This window comes from Astyanax mexicanus, chromosome 11 (genome assembly GCF_023375975.1).
Source record: "Astyanax mexicanus isolate ESR-SI-001 chromosome 11, AstMex3_surface, whole genome shotgun sequence".
NCBI lineage: Eukaryota > Metazoa > Chordata > Actinopteri > Characiformes > Acestrorhamphidae > Astyanax > Astyanax mexicanus.
In genome coordinates, this window is record NC_064418.1 from 45,042,546 (window position 1) to 45,065,131 (window position 22,586).

The 22,586-nt window shown below is 37.9% G+C and overlaps 1 protein-coding gene across 1 annotated transcript in view; it reads left to right on the top strand.

Annotated features, from left to right (window-relative positions):
- The window catches only part of LOC103033543 (receptor tyrosine-protein kinase erbB-4), a 555,493-nt gene that overhangs the window by 424,990 nt on the left and 107,917 nt on the right, over window positions 1–22,586 (top strand). Inside the window, exons 10-12 of the mRNA XM_022680070.2 lie at window positions 2,779–2,852; window positions 10,900–10,990; window positions 13,306–13,505. Coding sequence (XP_022535791.1) covers window positions 2,779–2,852; window positions 10,900–10,990; window positions 13,306–13,505 — 365 coding nt within the window. The remainder of the gene's footprint in view (window positions 1–2,778; window positions 2,853–10,899; window positions 10,991–13,305; window positions 13,506–22,586) is intronic.

The window sequence follows — 22,586 nt, forward strand, 5'->3', positions numbered from 1 at the left end:
ATTTTATTTTCCAGCAGGACTTAGCACAAAGCCCACACTGCCAAAGTACCAATTGGTCTTATATTATATTCTAATTTGACACATTTCCATACTCAGTTCTATAAGTTAACTGAAGTTCAATTCCAATTTATTTAATTAGTGATTTTGATTGTTTTTCTATCAAATGTTTTGAGCAAGCGATTTTACAGAGATTCAGGTCCAAGCCATTCTGCTAATCTCAGATCAGTGATTCACATTTTCTTAAAGCCTGTAAACTGGACAGAATATCCATCCATACAGTAAAACGTAACAAGGAATCCTCATTTAAGTATGTTTTTTCCTGTGAGCCAAGCTGAAGAACAAAGTGTAGAGATTCCAGATTTCTCCTGGATACTCCTCAGCCAGCATGTGTATATTATTATGTTCAGTTCCATCAGCAGCTCACCTGATTTACCACATTTACCAATTTAACAAACCAGGTGTGGATTAATATGATGAGAGCTAGAAATAACTCTATTAAACTCAGATGAGGAGGAGAGATTAGGAGATGTTTTAAGGAAAACAGGGCTGTAAAAGCTCTGTTTTTTGTAAATTTGCTGCTTGTATTTATTTTAATGTTTTACTGAGTTAATAAACATGTACTTCATAGATAAGTAGCTTTTTCTTTACTGAAATTCCCACAGGTGCCTAAAACTTTTGCTCAATACTGTATATGAGCTGGATTCTGGGCTGGGGGGTAAAAACTTCGTCCTGGGGGGAGTTAAGAGCACACTGATGTAGCCGCCACCGCCCCTCACAGAGCTCCAGAGCCGCCAAGCTCTGCTGGCACGTTATCAGCTGCTGCTGCTGACCCAGAGGTGCTGCTGGAGCTCTTAAACTCCTCAGAATGCTGTTGACCTGCACCTGACCTGTTGATCTGCTGACCTCTCTCTCTCTCTGTTCCGCATTGTGTCGGCCGGCAGTATTGTGTACAGTTTGACCTGGTTTGTTCAGTGTGTGTCAGCGTGTAGTTGAGCTTGGTATGTGAGTGTGTAGGTGAGTGTGTGTGTATGTGTTGAGTGATGAGTGTGTAGTTCATAATGCAGCTTCAATATACAGTAGTTGCATTTTGTGTTCCATTGGATTTTTTTCCCCAGGTCAAGTGAAGGGCAGTCATGTTCACACTATTCCTGTTTCTTTATATTTTCTTTTTTTTTTTAAATATAACTTTTTTAATGTCCAAAGAAATAAAGATTGAAACAAGGGTCCCGCCCAGTTAAAAGCTTATTGATACTCAAATGTCTCTATTATGAACTTTAAGGGCCCAGACTGGTTCTTCAGCAACACAAAGAACATAAAAAAAAAACATATATATATATATATATTAAAGAGTGATCTTGACCATAAGAACCTCACACTTTTTTTCCAGTAGAGTTAATCTGGATTCAAGGTACAGAACTGGCACAGAACAGAACTAATATAACAGAGTATAATAATATAATAGAGTAGTTGCTTAATGACAAATTTATACCAAATGATTTTCAAGCAATTTCACTGTCGCAGACAATGTGGATAGAAAATAGGTTCTCCTATTTTGTAGAAAATGAGGAGAAACTGGTGAAGCAGCGGAGTAAGCAAGATTGTGTCTTTTTTTATGTGTCTCACCATTTATATTAATAATAATAAAAATAATAAAATAATCTCAGAAAGAATCTAGTTGCAGTCTTGCAAATAATGACCCTGCAAGATCTGCCAGTCTCTGCTAAATCTAAAAACTAAAATGCTAAAAACTAAAATAGAGTTTTTTCGAAGTCATAGTGTATGGTTAGCATGAGCTGGAAAAGCACAATATTGTGCAGGGAAAAATCCTTCTGGGATTGGAATTTACACATTATTGTTTCCTCTTAGGACAGTTAGGTCTTGCAATTTTATATATATATTTTTATCAATTGACCATTGATATAGGGAAGAAATCTTGAGAGAAAGAAAAAGAACCCATTCAGCAGACAGGAAAACAAATAACAGAATAACAAAAACTGCTGGACAGAGAGTGAGATAATGAGAAACTATGTTGAGTGTAAGAGCAGGTTTTGAAATATGAGAATGTGATCTTTCATAAATGTTGACCGTGACATTGAAATGTAACTTGCTTACAACTTACAGCCTTTAACATTAAAGCCAAGCCAAGCAGCAATAACACAAAGTAGATTACCATTGAAAACATGAGGGAATATTCCCAAGGGGGTGTGATCATACACTAATGGTGTTTAAGGTGAGGAAGAGTTGTGGACACACCCACTGTACCAATAGATAGTGCCAGGAGCCAAAATTAAAGGTGTGAGTATAGCTCAACTGAATAAACGCAATCAAATTTCCAAATTCACCTTCGACTCCAAATATGCCAAAACAGCATTTTTACATTACATTATTACTCCTATTACAGTCAGAGGAGCATCAACCAGAATCAGCTGCCATTTTAAGGGCAATTCTATATAAATTTCCCACACCCCACACACACACTATCTCTCTAACCCTCAGTGACCTCTGACTCTGTAGTGGAAATTGTAATTGATTTTTGTATTATTTTGGATGGAGTGAGAAAGCGGCCAGTGTTGTACAGAGAGAATTCGTCTTCAAACTGGAGCTGAGGACTGAGCTAACCTTTACAAACCATCTCCCCAGAGCCTGGACTGGGGGACCACTCTTACATAACATCAGCTTTCATCTGGAGTTTCTGTGTTTCTTCTGCAGAGCAACAGCTTTCTCTGTTCGTTCTTCATTTTTTTAAATATATATCGTTTTTGTGTGCCTCTTTTTCAGGGATGTGTATCACAATATAGAAGCTCTGGATCCAGAGAAGCTCAACGTGTTTCGCACAGTTCGAGAGATCACTGGTAAGACAAGGGTTCTGTATTACAACTATAACTATACTACTATTAACACTGTCTAATAATAAAAGTCTATCCTAACCTTCAGTGGACGGCAACATTACAAAATACTGTATATTCCAAGTCATGTTGGACCAGTTCTGTTGGTCCTTTCCTCATGAAATTGACACAGTCCAAATTAATATTATGTCAAAAATAGATATTTGAGATATTCAGAGATATGTGGAGTTTCTTGTGTGACAGCAACAATATATATGATGGTATAATGCAGTACAGTATATTCCATATTAATAATTTATGCTGTCCTTGTCAGGTCAGTTTCAGATTATGCGTTCTGACCACAGGCTATTTTATCCCAAGCACCAATTATCTCTGATCTCTGTCCATTTATTCCCCTCTGAGAGACTAAAATCACCACATTTCCATAATCAGCACCACTCACAGCCAAGGCTGAGAATACAGGAGAGACAGAGAGAGAGAGAGAGAGAGAGAGAGAGAGAGAGAAAGAGACTGAGAGACCAAGAGAGAGACCATGGGAGAGAGCGAGAGTAAGACCGAGAGAAAAAGAGAGAGACAGAGAGAAAAAGAGAGAAGCAGAGATAAACAGAAAGAGACAGACAGAGCAAGAGATAGAGGGGGAGACCAAGAGACAGAGGGCAAGGCCACAAGACAGAAAGTGAGGCAGAGAGACAGAGAGAGAGACAGAACTAGAGAGAGAGAGAGAGAGACAGAGAGCAAGGCAGAGAGACAGAGAGATTGAGACAGAGGCCAAAAGACAGAAAGCGAAGTAGAGCGACAGTTAGCTAGGCCAACAGACAGAGAGATAGACAGAGAGAGAGACTGAGACACAGAGATCAAGGCAGAGACAGAGAGATTGAGACAGAGGCCAAAAGACAGAAAGCGAAGCAGAGGGACAGTTAGCTAGGCCAACAGACAGAGACAGAGAGAGACAGACAGAGAGAGAGACTGAGACTGAGTGAGACCAAGGCCAAAAGACAGAAAGTGAAGCAGAGAGACAGAGGGAGAGAAAGAAAGAAAGAAAGAAAGAAAGAAAGAAAGAAAGAAAGAAAGAAAGAAAGAAAGAAAGAAAGAAAGAGAAACAGAGCAAGAGATCGAGGGAAGACCAAGAGACAGAGAGAGAGAGACAGAACGAGAGATAGAAAGTGAGACCAAGAGACAGAGGGCAAGGCCATAAGACAGAAAGTGAGGCAGAAAAACAGAGAGAGACAGAAAGATTGAGACAGAGGCCAAAAGACAGAAAGCAAAGCAGAGAGACATTGAGCAAGGCCAACAGACAGAGAGATAGACAGAGAGAGAGAATGAGACTCAGATAGCAAGGCAGAGACAGAGAGATTGAGACAGAGGCCAAAAGACAGAAAAGCAGAGAGACAGTTAGCTAGGTCAACAGACAGAGATAGAGACAGAGAGAGAGACAGACAGAGAGAGACTGAAAGAGTGAGACCAAGGCCAAAAGACAGAAAGTAAAGCAGAGAGACAGTGAGCAAGATCAACAGACAGAGAGATACACAGAGAGAGACAGAGAGATTGAGACAGAGCCAAAAGACAGAAAGTGAAGCAGAGAGACAGTGAGTGGGGCCAGTAGTAAGAGAGAGAGAGAGCAAGGCAGAGAGACTGAGAGAGTGAGACCGAGGCCAAAAGACAGAAAGTGAAGCAGAGAGACAGAGAGAAAGAGAGAGCGTGGCCAAGAGACAGAGAGAGAAAACTGAGAGAGTATTCTTTTAGCTTATTTTGAATACTTTTTAGAGTCTTGCATTTAATTACTTTTAGTATAGAAAATACTTTTCTTTCTATGTAGTTATATGCACTAAATGCATTTAGTTATTATTTTAAATAATAAATCATGGGTGTGTTGCCAAGATAGCAATGAACATCTGGCTGTCAGTGGTGCACATGTGCTTTTACTCAAGTACTGCTTCTGTGATGGTCAGGAGGTACGATTGTAGTGTAGGTTCTTGTTTTCTTAAAACGTGACGTTCCAAGTGTTCTAGATATCTGTTCTCAGTGTGTGTGATTAGCTGTTTAGTATTTAGCAGGGCTGTTTCAGGACAAAAGAGCACCAGAACTCACTGGCTGCGGGAACTCTGTTCAGGGGTCAGTTCTTGACTCTGTAGTGTCTTTAACTGCAGTGTTTCTCTGGGACTCTACTTTGAGTGCATCCATCTCTGTCTCTCTCTCTCTCTCTCTCTCTCTCTCTGGGAGGTGACAGCAGGCGAGGCAGGCATGCATGTCCTCCTGTCTGCTCCTGAAGCAGAAGGCTTTGCTCGGTGACAGAACAGTGTCCTCTTCAGTGGCGTGTCATTTCTGCTCTGTGACATCCGCCTGAAAAGCTGAGAAATGTCACTTTGAAATGGCCAGCCTGGAGGGCCGTGTATATAAACTAGCACTGCTTTAAAATCACTGCTGTAGTGAGTTTAATCCAGTATGAATTATGTAACTGCTAGAGAGAGAGACGCTGACTGGCTGAGAGACTCAGCTGCTACTACTCTTTAGGATACGTTTATATTACTAAGCTGAAGTGACTGAAATATGATTTATTGAGCTAATATGACTCAGATCTGGTTTTCAGATGTTCAGTGCTGTGTGGACATGTCAAACCTGATCTTTGCAAATATGATTTTTGTGGTCCTTGATCAGATATGCATCCAATTAAATGATTCTAAGGATCATCTTTTACACTAATTCTTACACAGTCAGATTCTTACTGAGCTAGAATTTGTCACAACACCTGACAAAGCAACACATCCTACACAGCTTAAAAAGGACAAGCATAAAACAAAACCCAAAACACTTTAAAGAACAATTGGAAGGACCAATAGGAAGTTATCAGCTGTCCAATTCCTGATTGCTTCCAGACAGTCTGCAAGCCTATGTATGTTATGAATTTCACTAGGTTTAAATGAAAAATGAAGCTGAATGTCATCAGCCCATAAATGAAAATAACAAAGGCCTCAAGAACGAGCCTTGAGGAACACTGGAGGAAAATAGATTCTAAAAGTATTTTACATGTATTTTAGTGGGATTCTAACGACTGGCAGAGTAGTCTGTAAAACGCATAACTAAAATTTGACAAACCAATTAATTATAGAAGTATAGAGAGACTCCGCCCACGAAGCTGATGACAACGCTCACTAAACTGCAGCGTGAAACCTTGGTGTGGAGCACCCTAAAATCTCAGAACTGTTTTACAACTTTACTTAAAACATTACTTGGGTGCGGTCCCATCATGCTGTGGGGCTGTGTGGTCAGTGCAGGTACTAGGAACGTAGTTAAAGTACTAAATATTGATGTCATTTTTCTTTGGGGTGACCAAATTTATGCACCTGCCTTATTTAGTTAGTAGTAAAGAATTATTGCACACTTTCTGTAAATCCTATGAACTTCATTTCACTTTTCAAATCACAAATCACTGTGTTCATTTGCTTTGTGATATATTTAACTGAAATTGCTGATCTGAACCACTAATGATTTATAATCATGAAAAATAATGAAAATTTCCAGGGGTGCCCAAACTTTTTCATATAACTGTTAAACAAAAGAGCAAATGCCTCAGGACTGACTCTTGAGGAATGCCAAAGAATAATGGAGTAAAGTTTGAAGCTTCACGCAGTGAAATATGATGTAAACCATCATATTACTCTACCAGATAAACCCGTGCACTCCCTTAGTCTATCGAACAATATATGATTAGATATGTTAGCACTCTGCTGTTAGCCTAGCACAGCCTGCTTATCTCTCTCTCTCTCTCTCTCTCTCTCTCTGTGATGTATCTGTGTTTTTTTTTTATTAGCATACCACTGTTAGCATACAACAGAGCCAACCCTTTCCTCTATGTGATTTATTGGGGAGGTTGCGTTAGCCTGCTGCTGTTAGCCTAGCGCAGACAGGTGCTCAGCGGGATCTCGTTAGCACCATTAGCATGATGAAGTCTCGCCTCTGCACATAAAGTAAACAGATACAAACAGAGGCAGGCGGGCGGCCGACTCCAGAGGAATGCTATACACATATATCAGCACAATACACACACACACACTCACACACACACGCATATTGAGACTTCCCATTGCTGCAATTTTGTCATTAAGGCAATTAGTGTCAGCAGACGCCACACTAACAACACATCACTGTGGAAGACAGGCCTGTAAACTGCCTTCACAGCCCACAAGGCTCTCGCTGGAACAGTCATTACACTTAAAGCACTCAGCTAAAGATACTATGCCATGTTTACCAAGCGCCAGAGCGTGAGCCCTGTTGCTTCTGGATCAGCTGGTGTTTCTTCACCCACTGGCTTCCCTTTCACTTGGGTATGATACACCAGAAATATATATATATATATATATATATATATATATATATATATATATATATATATATATATATATATATATATATATATATATATATACATCGGTTTGTCTAAATATGTTGTTATCTTTGTTTCATCCCATCCTTTAATGGTCAGGACCTCACAGGACCACCACAGAACAGGTAGCATGGTGGCCTCTGTCATCGTCCATTTCCATAAAAACATGGGAAATCTGAGTTTAATGCTTTAAAGCACTTTACTCACCAAATTAAACAGTTTTCAGCAGTAAGATCTGTGTAGATTAAGGTCCAGGACTTGTTTGACTTTGAAAGAAAAAAAAATATATTTTTAAAGAATTATACTTTTGGTATAATTACCGGCCCTATTACCGGCCACCTAACTTTGTGCTTAAAACTCCATCCATCCATCCATCCATCCATCCATCCATCCATCCATCCATCCATCTTTTCATTCATCCATCTATAAAACATTTCAGGTTCTCTAATTCTTCATTAGCACAGTTCAACAATGTGTCTCAAAATATAATCTATCTATCCAATCATCCACCCATCCATCCATCCATTCATCCATCATTCCAGGTTCTCTAATTCTTCATTGACACAGTTCAACAACATATGTCTCAAAACATCTATCTATCTATCTATCCAATCATCCATTTATGCATCCACCCATCTATCCATCAGCTCTCCAGGTTTCTTAATAGTTAATTAAACTATTTATATATCCACACTCCAATACATGCATATATCCATCCATCCATTCATCCATCCATCCATCCATCCATCCATCCATCCATCCATCTATAAAACCTTTCCATTACAACACTTGTAATAACTGTGTAACTACTGATGAAGTGTCCAGTGATTCATGTTAATAGCAGGTTATGTACACATGCACTGGTTATGTAAATGTGTGTGTTGATGTAGATTGTGTGTGATATGGTTATTTTTTCACATATTGTGTGGTTTTTGTAATTAGGGCTGTGACTTATAACTAAAAATCTTTACAAATATTCTACATAGTGTCTATCTGACACTAATACACAATTTTAATTATATAACAATTGCCACTGTAATACATCTGTAACAATGCATACTTCACTGGTATTGAAGGTGGTACACTGGTACATGTTTATTACATGGATTATTATCTACAAGAGACACTTATTATAAAGCGGGACTTTTATTTTTCACTGGGCAGCGACAATATACACACATTATATAGTCAGGCCCACAAATCTTACACTGTATCTTTATTTTTTTGCCATGTTTCTTCACCGTTTTTACTTCTTCTAGCCTTGTCTTTGATATCAAACTTCATCTAAAGAGCTGACATCCAGTATAAATATACAGCACAACTCAAGCAGCAGAGCATCAAACACGTTCACATTAGCCTTTATTAACTCTGTCGGTCTGTAATTTAAAGCGTGTCCTCCCCAAAGTAATACATTGCAGTCAGATTTCAGCTGCGTAACTGAATATATCCCTGAGAATTCGCTCAGTCCAGCCTGTTCAGCTTTAATGCAATTTGTGTAATTTATCTTCTCCTTGTCCTCATGCAGCCCTGTTTCTCTCCATATGCATCACAGAGTCTTCTATCCCTCTATCTCTCTACTTTCCCTCCCTCTGTCTGTGGCTCACCTTCTCCCTCCCTCGTTATTTCTTCATTTCTTGATCCTGTTTGTCCTCCGTCTCTCATGCACAGCACCATTCCTTCATCATTAATTATTCAGTGTTTAAATCCATTATTTAAGCGTCTCAATGATCGGTGTCCCTGCCATTAGCCTTTCATCCAGTTATCCCACTTAAAGAAAGAAATAGGACAGGTGCATTCAGAAGGAGAGTGTGTGTGTGTGTGTATGATGGAGAGGGATAATAATGACCAAACACACTGAAAAATTAATCGTTCATCATATATAGATTGCTGAGCTTTCCCTCCTCTATTTTTCCAACTTGGCTGAGGAGGAGAAAATCCAGGTGCAGAAAGTGAAAATGTCCCCAACCCCCCAACTCACAACTTTTTAGCATCTATAATTTTATATTAGCTCAATTTAACCCTTTATGATATGAATTTAGATTTATAGAGGGAATCTATAATCATTATTGCCTAACAAAAGTGACCGAATTGCATAATGCTTACCTGAGGCAAAATATATATATATATATATATTTAAATATCTATTTATATTTACTTACATATTTAAGTTTTCATAAACATTAAATATTAGCTAAAACATGTTTAATTAACCATTGAAATCGAATCAAATCAAATATGACTTTGGATTATGTGTCACGTTTTTGCCCTGTCCCTCATCAGCCGTCATGTTTTTTCCCTTCCTTTGTTTTTCATTGTTCAGAGCACATGGCTCTCCCCTTGTCTCCGTTCCTGTCTTTAGTGCTCCCACCTGTATCCATTTGTAGCTCCTCCCCCTCTTCAGTGACAACAGGTGTTTCCCATTGTGTGTGAGTGTATTTATAGCCCCTTTGTCTTCAGTATGGTGTGAGTTCTTGTGCGTGCTACACGTCTGTTAGGTTGTGTGTTTCTTTTGTTTTTTTTTATTTATGTATTTATTTTTTGCAATAAATCCGCATTACCTGCATTTACGTCCGCCCCCTGGTTCTCCCTGCTATGCACTCCTGACATTATGGCTCCACCCACAGATCAAATGTCAATCCCACTTCTCCCTCTAATTTTATTGGACAGAACCAGGCATTCTGTGGCATTATACATTTAAATTCAAACATAAAAAAAATTATTGAAAGTATAATATTGACTAGAATAGAGGGTTAGCAGCAAGTGGATCCAAAACATTACCTTTGCTTCAGTCCATCTGTTTATCCATTCATTTATCTGTCCATCTTTCCATATTTATATCTTGTCTTTTTGACTAATTATCTATTAGCTCAATTAAAATGCCATTACATTTTCACCCATCCATCCATTCATCCATCAATCTAGCCATTCAACTATTCATCCACCCATATTTACGTCCATCCGTCTGTCCAACTTTCCAGGTTCCTTAATTCTTGATTAGCACAGTTCAACATTGTATGTCTCTAAATATAATCTATTTATCCATCCATCCATCCATCCATCAATTTTCCAGGTTCCCTAATTCTTGATTAGCACAGTTCAACAACATATTTCTTCAAATATAATCTATTTATCCTTTCATCTATGCATTTGTCCATCCATCCTTCCACCCATTGGTCTATTCATCCACATATATTTTTGTCCGTCCATCTGTCCAACTTTCTTGATTAGCACAGTTCAACAACATATGTTTCCAAATATAATCTATTTATCTGTCCAGCCTTCCATATATGCATCCATTCATTCATCCATCCATCCATTTGTTCAACCACTCATATTTTTTGTCCATCTTATCTATTTTACTTCTCACATTCTCTAATTCTTCATTAGCAGAGTCAAACAGCATATGTTTCCAAATATAATCTATTTATCTATCCACCCTCCCATATATCCATCCATCCATCAATTCATAAATCCCAACTAAATGCTTACGTTCAGTTACTGAATTACCTGTAATTAAGAATATAATGAGTTTTAGATACTGCACATAGTGAAGCACTACAGCACTAGTGAGTTTTTGCACACCGTAATAAACAGAAATATATGTTGTATTTATTATGATGTAAACACATTGGGACTTTAACTAATGTGAATTATCTTGTGATCTTCTTTCAGGCTTCCTGAACATTCAGTCATGGCCAGAGAACAGGACAGATCTGAGTGTGTTCTCCAATCTGGCAACCATCGGCGGCCGATCACTTTACAGGTATAGCCAATTATAAAGGATGTAAAAAAAAAAAGTCGGAAACAAGCCAAAATACTGCTGTTAACTTGCAGTTTCTGAGGCTGAAACTCTAATGAACTTATCCCCTACAACTGATGAGTGCCAGTTTCATCATAATGTTTTTGATGGTCTTTGCAGTGACTGCACTTGAGGATACTTTAAAAGTTATTAAACTTTAAAAGTTTGAATTGTCTGACCATTATTTCTTAAAGTATGTCTTTTTTTTCATACTTAGTTTAGTAGTTCTTGCCATAATATGGATTAGAACATCAAATATAACTCAAATAGAGCTATTCACTGCATGACACTAAGTAAAGACATATTTTCCTTTCCCAAAATCTTTATAAAATTAAATGCATTTTACTACAAATTGGAAAGTAAAAATAGAGAAAAAAAGATAGTAGGTCAGGAAGGAAGGAGATAGACAGATGAGTAAAGCGAGAGAAGGAAGTAGAGAGAGAGAGAGAGGCAGACGGGAGAGTGGGCAGTGCTGAGGAAAGCTGTCTGAAAGCCTCTTTGATCTGCTCTTCAGCTCATCTGCCTGGGATTCAAATCTCTGTCAGAGCTTCTGCTTTACAAAAACTGATGTTAATCCAGCGCTCGACTCTCAGAGAGAGGAGATCTGACTGCTGTAATGGAGCACTCTGAATATTAGTAATATCAAACACTAATAAATATATATCAATATCCTCTACTGAGATGCACAGCGCAGTCCTTTTGCACGTCTCAGCAGAGGATACTGACCTTCAAAAGCGCTGCACTGTTAAGATATCAACGTGCCAAAGTCAGAGCACACCTGGTTCTTAACCCTTAGAACCCTACAGACGGATTTTCCATCCAAAATCGCACCTTGTGTTCTCAGCTTAATTACTCAGGAATCCCTTCACACATAAACATAATCCATATATGGTTAGAAAGGGCGGAACTTACTCTTTTTAAAAATAGCAATGACATCCCAGTGCAGTAAAGCTAAATCTACAAGAAACCCATCGAGAAAACACCTAAAAAAGTGAGATCTCCTTCCCCAACCAATATTATTTACCTTTAGTGCTTCAAACATACAGTATTTATATGATGTTTCAAACCAAATAATATCAGTAAATATCAGACTCAAAAGTGTCCACAGAAAAAGTGTGAAACCACCTGCTTTACTCAAACTAAAGCTAGGTATGGTGTGCCCACTACTTTATATATATATATATATATATATATATATATATATATATATATATATATATATATATATATATATATATATATATATATATATATATTTTTTTTTTTTTTTTTTTTTACTTGCACATTTTTATTGAGTAGTTATTTTACACTAAACATTTTTATTAATTTAATTTAGACTAAAAAAGTTTACATTTTTGTATATATTGTTGTTTTCTCTGTGTGTCCTGACTGATCAAAATACTGAAAGGCATAGGCTGCTCTGAGTGTCAGGTTTTTAGTATCTACATGTATCCTAGAGGTGTGATTATTGATTATTAAGAAAAATAACTCCGCCTGATGCTGTTTCTCCATGTATGTTTTCAAAGTAATAGTTAATAAGCCATGTAATGAACTCAAATCATCAATATTCTTATGCTTTCAGCTCATAAACACTCTAGTCTAACCATTTTTGAAAATATATCTTAGGTGTGAATATATTTAAAGTCTATACATTCAAAAATTAGTTGAAAAAAAAACAGGCGCTTGCTAAAATTTTGAGCAAAACATGATCAGTTCTAGGAAAATATAACAATTCTGCTTCCTTTTACATTTTAAATGATTATATTTTTGAGCAGCCGTATGTATTCTGGAGTAAAAGAGCTCAGGGCATGTGTCTGTCTTATATAATTACTGTGTTATAAGACCGGAAGGAGGAACTGACAAAAACTGAGAAAAAACACCCCAAAACAGCCTAGAGTTCAAAGAGATAAAGGTGATTATTTTGCGCCCTTACAAAATACTGACGACACTCCAATATGCCCTAAATCCAATAGTGATGGATGCACTCTTGATGTTTCGGATATAGATAGCTAAAATAGGGCCCCCATATCTCTTTAGCCAAAATTCTGCTGTATGTTTGCAATGTAAAATGCTGTTAAATTTTGTTGAGCTGCTAGCGAGCAATGAGGGTGTAACAAAATCTATTTTTAACTCAGTAAAAGCACTTTTATAAAGACTGACTTTCTTGCTAACCTACAAAAACTACATTTATCTACATTTTAAGAGTCGAAAGTGTGGATTTACATACCATGCTCTCTCTCTCCATCTCTCTTTCTCTCTCTTTTCTCTCTCTCTCTCAGTGGAATCTCTCTGCTGGTGCTGAAGCAGCAGTGGATCACGTCTCTGCAGCTGCAGTCCATGCGCGAGATTAGCGCCGGTAACGTCTACATCACCAACAACAGCCAGCTGTGCTACTACAACACCATCAACTGGACCAGCCTGTTCCGCATCCCCACCCAGAAAGCCCTGATCCGCAACAACCGCGACCCCAAAGAGTGCAGTGAGTACATGCTTCTCTCACAATCATGCAAAACAAATGCAACTATTGATATTTGGGCTCCCCCTACAGTCAGGAAGGGAACACGCTTTACACATGCATTTCTGGACAAGCTAAGGAATAAGAGATGCAGGAGCAGCATCTGTAGTGAGATAAAAAATGTGATGTGCTAGCTCATTGACTCCAAAGGGGAAAAAAGTTGCATAATGTTGCCTTTAACCTTTAACCTGGGACCTGGCGTCCACATGTGTGAAGTTTCTCCAGCACTAAGGCTGGGTGAAGCAGCATTAGCATTAACTGCTAACCACAGCATTAGCTTTTTCACTGTTCAGAGGTGAGTATATCGGACTGTAGTCTGCATGTTTACCGTGTTAAAACAAGCTAACCGCTAGCTGATAGCACCCTGGTAGCACTGTTGGGTGACATCTACTGGCGCTAAGCACTGCTAACCATGGCTAGCGCCTCTGCTAACCACATTAAAATACTCAAAATCTAAGCTCACTGTAAGCAAATGGAAGCGCTTTTACTCACCCAAATAAACAGTTTTAGGAGGGAAATTTGTGTAGATTAACATCCAGTGGTCGTTTAACTTTAAAAGGAAATGTTTTTTTTAGAAGAATTACAGGGTTTTTTTTTTTTGCTTGCCCTTGTTCTTTACTATTGTCTCTTTAAAATCCACATTTTTGTCTAAGAAACTAAATCTTATATCTTTTTTACACTATTTTTACACTAATCAGGGTTTTTTTTTTAACATGCGTCATAGAGTATGTCGTATTTAACCAAATCACAACAAAACTATTGGGAGTCAAACAAAATCTCTGTCTTAGACTGCAGATAAAAGTCCTTATTAACTGTTTTAACTTGCATTTTACACTAATATCTACACTAAAAAGCTGTAAAATTGTACATATGGAATTTTACAGGTCAAAGGTGTTTAATGTTAACAGTCTCTTTAAGTCTTTGTTTAAAGTGTTTTTAAAATCCCTGCTCTGTAGAAGAATAAAATAGGACTGTAATGAGCGCTTCAGTACATCAGCGCTGTAAATCATGTGACACTCTGACTGTGGGATTTTCACAGTGAACACAATGGATGCTTTGTCTTCTTCGCTTCGGCTGAAGTATGAAGGGCTGTCAGATGCTTTGATTGCTTGTTAAGATGTCATTCACATGGGCCACAATTTCAATACACACACACACACACACACACAGACACACACACACACTCATATAGTACATCCACTACTATTCAAAAGTTTGCAATCAACATTAAAGGAGAAATCTGGTGTAAAATGAACTTTTGTTGAAGTAAAACATGATAAAAAGTACTTACCTTTGTTGAATAGCCCACCTCCTCTCTCCTACAGCTTTCTGATGTATAGTAATTTTGTACTTTTTGCCCAGCACTCTGTACAGTGTTTGTACTGGGGCATATTTTGCCACGATAAATTGCTTTTTCACACCATTATCCAGCTCAAAGTAACTCCACACCTCATTGGTAGAATCCAGAGAGCCCGGATTCGGATTTACCAACTTTTTTTTTTGCACAGTACAGTGATGGCGGTGCTCAGAGCTGAAAGCTAGCCTTATGGGATATAAACAGTGTAAACAGTATTTTTTAATACATTTTTGTGCACTTTTTAACTTATTAATGCCTCAATTTAAATGTCAGGGCTCTCTGGATTTTAACAATAAGGTGTGAAGCTATTTGAGCCATGATTACGGTGTAAAAAGTTATATATCGGGGCAAAATATGTACATTTATATATATTTATATATATTTATTTATATTTTCCTAATTATAATTACGGAGCATTGAAATACATTTTAACTGGTATATTAATATAATACATAAATATATTTTTAAAACATTTTAACATTTTACCAGTGTAGTAATTTAATTTACCTTCTAAAAAGTTACATGATACATTATACTTTAAGTGAACTACTGTAACAGTTGTTTTTAACACACTTTGTATAAAAGTATATTTGGAAATAAGTATTTTAGAAGTATACTGAATTACTATTACTAATATTAAAGTAAATATGTACTTTATAGTAGTCTATTTATTTATAATACACTATATTGTATTGATCAAATTTTACTTTCAAACATTTGATGAAAACATAATATTAATGTACTTTTTAATATATTTTAAGTAAGTACATAAATCAGGTATATATATTTATATGTATATTTACAGCATACTTAGACATTTCTCAAAATTAAGTACAATTAAGTATATATATATATATATATATATATATATATATATATATATATATATATATATACAGTATATATATATATTAGGGTTGTCACGATACCAAAATTTTGACTTTGATACCGATACCAACTGTAGTATCACGATTCTCGATACCAAAACGATACTTGGAAGAAAAAAAACAATAAAAATATCTGAACATAAAATGTTTATTTTTGACTGAACTGGATTGAACACTGAACAATCGGTGCAAACGTTTTTATTCTAAAATGAAACATTTGAACAAAAAACAAGTTTCGTTATTATAACCTTAACTATAACATAATTATCTAAACACTCCCTAAAAACTAAAACTAAAACCAGAGGTAATGGTAGCCTGACTATGTGAACCTGACGGGCGGGCAGAAGTTAAGTTCTGAATAAGGAAAATAAAGAGACAGAAGAACATTACAATGTTATGTTCATTTTAACACTCACTGCTCCGTTTTATTAATCAACCGTTTACCGTTTTTAATAAGCCCATGTTCAGTGTAACGATCAAGCAGGCTACGTGCCTGACCACAGATTTGCGATGGAAACGCGAAAATGTGAACATCTTGAGTTCATGTTTCACAGCCAATGGGATAATGGAGAAATAGAGAAAACCACGGGTCCAAAACAAAACTCCTGCACACTCCTCTCCGTGTTAATGTGATTTACTAGCAGTCGCTAGTAAATCTTAGTAAAGCTACAGACAGAGTGTATCTTGACTAACTCCACTAACCTGTCGACTTCTCAGCTCTTTGTAGAGATCAGGGTGCTTGTCTGCTAAATGCTTAGCCAGGTTGCTGGAGTTCCCTCCTCTGTAGAGGTTAGATCGGGCCCAAAAAATCCGACCCGACCCAGCCCGAGCCCGTGCCGTAAACTGTCATCATGAGCCCGAGCCCGACCCGATCCGCCCCATAAACTGGCTGTTTTCGGGCTGATTGAATGAGCGAAATATGATCAGAATTATGTTAAATAACACTGTAACATAGAAGCATAGTAATGATTTTTAAGAACAGCTAAACACAGTGCTGCAGGTCAAACGCGGAGGCGTTCACGTGCGAGAGAGAGAGAGAGAGAGAGAGTGAGAGAGAGAGAGATTTGCGTGTTCTGATGTGAGCTACTCACAGGTAAAGGTTCTCTTTTATCTCCTTGTGCTCATATTCTAGTCCCACACATAAGTCTGCAGCTCCCTCAGTGTTTTCTGTCGTATTTTGCGGCTAGCGCGAGCGCTTACAACTAACACCGCGGACCGCGAGGTGCCGCTGCGCTTGTGCCGAATCCGCTACTGAATCCGACTCCCGCTTCGCGGACAGAATCGGCACAACACCCCCCGCTGTACAACTGCGGGAATGAAAACAGCGCTTATAAATAAAGTAGTTTAGTTTCACTTTCAGTTTTCGTTATTTTATTTAAAAATAAAAATATAAATAAAAAACAGATGCCTACATCTCAGACTATTTTCTGGAGAGAATCTAAGCTCTACTCCTCTGCACTGGATAGACTTATAACACCGTTTACAAACTGGGTTTGTGGTGTTGGTCGGATTCCCTTCTTCATCAGCGATGTAAGCAAAATTTGCCCACACTTCACTCCTCGCGCCCGTTTTGTCCACAAGTCGCGGACGAGAGACATTGTTATTTTAGCCGTCGCCATTCTACACTCGCTGCTGCTCTCTCTCTGCTCAGCTGGCTTGCGCGTGCGTCGCTCTCAACCGAGTCAAATGAATCGATTCACACGTGAATCGATTCATTTGTTCAGAACACTAAGTTTATCTGAATCCTGCCACACCGACTGCTGCGGTGTGAATCAGTTTTCTTATGAACTGAATCAAATCGCGCCTACTAATTTGACTCATTTGAAGCTAATGACTGGGCTATATACAGTATCGAAAGCATCGAACGCTAAAGAACCGAATCGTTTGTGATGACGTAGTATCGAAAAAGAATCGAACCTTCGGTACACCGTGCAACTCTAATATATATATATATATATATATATATATATATATATTTATCAGGGTGTGTATGCATAAATATAAAAGCATAGGTATTTTTATTCATAAATGAATAATGTTATTTCTAATATATTGTAATTCCCTGTGTATATTGTTAGCATTAATATAAAAAAAAGTTATTAATATCATTGCATACATTTAACATTTCTTCACACACACACACACACACACACACACACAATTAGTCACATGCTTATCCATGTCCTTCGTCCCCCGCTGTGGTCCTGAGGACTGTGAGGGTGTCTGTGATTTCTCCTGAGCCAGCGGTCAACAGGGACGGGCGCAGGAGGAGGCAGGCGGCTCCTTGCCCTCTTTTTCCCCGGATCAGTGCACCTCACTGGGCCTAGCGGGAGCCCAAAGAGTGCCACTTCCCTCACAGCTGGAGGGGCCGGGAGGTGGTGGAGAGGTCCAGAGGATCACTTAGAGTCACCCTGCCTCAAAAAGAGCATCCAGCCGTGCAGGACATGACTGCAGATCGAGAAGGAAGCAGAACCAGAACTCAAATCCTACTACAGAGTATAGTGCTCTCCTTATTCTCCAAGCCACCTGACCTAATATGTAGTAAACAAGCCCTTCCTGAGACATCCATCAATTGCGGATCTCGCATCTTAATTTATGGTGTGTCTTGTGTCTTTGGTATCATGAAGGTACAAATATTACATCTTGCCCTGCTTGAAACATGCAAAAAAAAACATTGGAGAACTAATTCTCTTAATTAATCATGGGTGTGTTTTGGGCGTAATTTAAAAGTAATGTGAAAAAAAAAACAATCAATGTGCCACACTGAAAAAAAATATGCATAAAATAACAGCGTGGGTGCAAGACATAAAAATAGACTCTTTACAGGGTGTAAGATAGCATTGAGCGTCACAACGTGCCTTCTCGTGCACAGGGTGTACGATATAAGGCCCATGGTGTCCAACATAATTGTACATACAGTTATCTCCACTTATCACACTCATCTCCAAAACAGCAATTTCCTAGGAGAAAGAAAAAACGGTGGAAGTCAATGTAGAAAGAGTTTATTTCAGGTCATTTTGAAGAGTTTCTATTGGTCTGTTCATCAAGACATTTTGACACAGCGTAAGGGACAGTTTGTCTGTTCAAATTATGTAGTAAACTCGTCAAAAAAAAATGTCAAAAATGGAAATTAGTGTTTTTCATTGGTTAGTGATGATATAGTCTAGAGCAGGCGTATTTAATTAATATTCAGTTCGGTTCAGTTAGAGAAAATTTCGCCAGGCCATTTTTAACTTGTGTTATGATTCAGTATTATATACTGTATACTGAAGAAGCCTAGTAGTTCTGTCAGTGTTTTATGTTCTCAACGACTGAAAGACAAAACAAATAACACATACTAGTATATTTTTAACAATATGTATTGGTTTAAATAGGCCTGTCACAATAATTACATTATCAACCTATCATAAAATAAATGGAAACACCCTGAATAATTTAACTTATTGAGTCTAATAATGTGAATCTGTATGTTAATTGTTCAAATCATACAATATATGGAGAAATGTTTGCTGAACAAAATATCAGCTTAAAAAAAAAAAACAGCAGTTTTATTTTATTTAATATTATTACTGTATCAGACTTTTTTATGTCGTGGGTAAAACAGATGGGGGGGAGTTGCCAATGCTTTTTGTCCCCTGGGGGTTGCCGTAGTTTTGAGGTAGGGTTGTGGGTTGAGGATTTCTGATCAGGTGGAGTAAAGTGGAATATTTTGCACTCTTGTCTCGGTTGTTTCTCTTTAATTCCTCCAAGTAACACCGCTCGGTTACATTACTGTTAATATGTTTTATAAAGGTAGTATTTTAATGTTTTTTTTTTTTTTTCTGGTGCGCACCATCTGTATTAGCTTTTCTCGCTTTATTCTCCCACTTCTCACCGCCTGCTTCACCTGTGTGTCTCCGTGCGCTCGCATCTGCACAGATCTGATTGGCAGAGGAGAGCTTTTGGTGATCTTACAGCACACGTGATTGGTCTGTAAGTTTACTGCGCTGTAAAGCAAGTAAACCATAAAGACAATAAACGTTCTGACACTTTAAATGAACACGGTCAGAATTAAATCCTTCTCAGTAGTTGATCGGTTTGGGTCCGGATTGGACAACGTCTGGGTCCGGACCCGGACCACCGTCCGCCTATTAGTGACCTCTGGTCTAGAGTCTATACTAATTTGATGCATTGATACAGTGGACTAGTGAAAGTTCTTTGGTCAGTGCCTTGCCTCTACCCTTCAAACGTGCTGGAGATCCAGGACACATGGACAGCATTAAGCTTGGTGAGGTGTTTTTGATTTAAAAAGTGAAAAGTGGCCTCAAGCTAACAAAGCCTACTCGTTTATTCCATCACCAACAATCCAATTACCCGCCTGCCTCAAATGTCGAGTCACTCCGTGAACTATTGAGCCAAATTAATTGCAGCCAACACCTGCAACAGTTTTTTGACATTTCAGATGTTTCCTCTGGTGGTGGAGGCTATAATCACCAATGAGAATTAGTGCACACACACACATACACACATACGCACTCGCTCCAGCCCTGAAAGATGTTCATTACATTTTTTTTTTTTCGGGCCGCCGCTATTCGTCATCTCTTCATTGTTCTGCATCCGATGATGCAACAGCAACAGTGATCGTCAGCATCTCTCAGCAACGTGGCAGGAAGTATCCGTCCGGCTCTTCTCCATCTCCCTGGAGACTGGGCCCGGCTCTAGATTTGACGTCAGCTCGGCCCAAACAGCCCAAAGAGTCAGAACTTTGATGTTGCTGTCTTTTTGATCCATCTGTCTTATCTGTCAGTGTCCCTCAACCGGAGCTCGTCTTCTGATATCAGCAGGCCTTGTTACCTTTGGCTCTCGAAACAGAACAAGCTTAGGGAGCTGGAGGAGAGCCAGGCTGGAGCCAAATTTACAGCCTGTAAAAGAAAGACCTTATTTGATTCTACATATAAAACTGGGCTCTACAAATGTTCTTTAATTCTGTATTGAACTGTCAAAAAAACCCAAAAACAATCCAGTTAGCAGGTGTCTCTTTGCATTGGCAAACAAAGAACCCATTTAAAATGACTATATCTGATTATGGACTCATTGCCACTTCTAACAGACTCTCTGATTGACAGAGATGTACAAATGCACACATACACAGCTTATCTAGTCCCTATAGAGACGTACTGCCAATAGAATATTTGTAGCAGATGAAAAAAAAAACACATTAACCTTTGGGAACCATACCTAATCTTCGACAAGAATGGTATACGTGAATAGCTCTATTTGAGTCATTTTCTAATACTAATATTATGGCAAGAACTACTCAAGTAAATAAAGAAAAATTATTTCAAGTGCAGTTGCAAAGACCAACTGCAAAAAAATGTTATGATGAAACTGGCTCTCATCAGGACCAGCCCCAGGAGAGGAAGACCAAGCATTACCAGCCTAAGAATCTGCAAGAGTAGCCCAGATAAGAGCAACTAAATTCTAAATTATAGTAAAGTTTTTACATGATTTCTTAGGTGTTCATTTTTTACAATGTAGGAAAATAAAAGAAAATAAAACACATTGAATGAGAATTTGTGACCAAACCTTTCACTGGTACACTGCAAGCCTGGATAAGTTGAATTTACTTTAAAAAAATTGAGGAAACCGGTTGCCTTGAAAAGTTATGGGGTAAAGGGTAATGAAAACTTGAGTTAGCATAAATTAAAACATCAAGTTATTACTACTAAAGGGGAAGTTGATTTAACTTTTTGATTTCTGTTATATTTCTGTAAGACCGGATACGTTGAGTTTACCTAACTTTTTTAAGGCAGCCGGTTTGCTCAATTTCTTTAAGTAATGGGAATCGAAAACTTGAGTTAGCATAAATTAAAACATCAAGTTATTACAACTAAAGGGGAAGTTGATTTATTTGTAAGGTAGCCCAGGGGGAATCACTACACACTGATGGTGAGTGTTAGTCAGAAACTGTTGGACACACCCAGTATGCAAATAGATTGTGACAGAAGCCAATGAAAAATAAGCTGTTAATGGCAAAACATACTAAACTCAGTTATTATATAAGTTGATTCAACTCAAAGATCTCAGTTTGAATAGTACAGTATATGAGCCCACAAATGTTCAACTAACTCAAAATAGTTGAGTATTGTTCAGAAATATCATTTTTTTTTTGTAAAACAGACTTAAATCATTTGAGTTCAAACAACCAAACATATAATAACTGAGTTTAGTCTGTTTTGTCATTAACAGCTTCTTTTCCATTGGCGTCTGTCACGATCTATTTGCATACTGGGTGTGTCCAACAGTTTCTGACTAACACTCACCATCAGTGTGTAGTGAGCTTGATGTTTTAATGTATGCTAACTCTATGCTAAGTTTTCATTAATTAAGCAAACCAGCTGTTTTAAAAAAGTTAAGTAAACTCAACTTATCTGGTCTTAAAGTAAATAGATTGTGGAAGAAGCCAATAGAAAAGAAGCTGTTAATGGCAAAACAGACTAAACTCAGTAATTATTAAGTTGGTTCAAAGATCTCAGTTTGAATAGTACAGTATATGAGCCCACAAATGTTCAACTAACTCAAAATAGTTGAGTATTGTTTAGAAATATCCAATTTTATGTAAAACAGACGTAAATCATTCAAGTTTAAACAACGTCTGGGTTTACAGTGTACTGAATAATAATAATGCATGTATTAATACACGCTCCTTCAGGTGTAATTTTGCAATTTGCCAATTTTGACTTTCCCAAGGTCTTTTCGCGGCTGTGGCTCAGAGGAGGACCGCTCTACACAACTAGGCCACATCAAACCTGATCGCTCTGC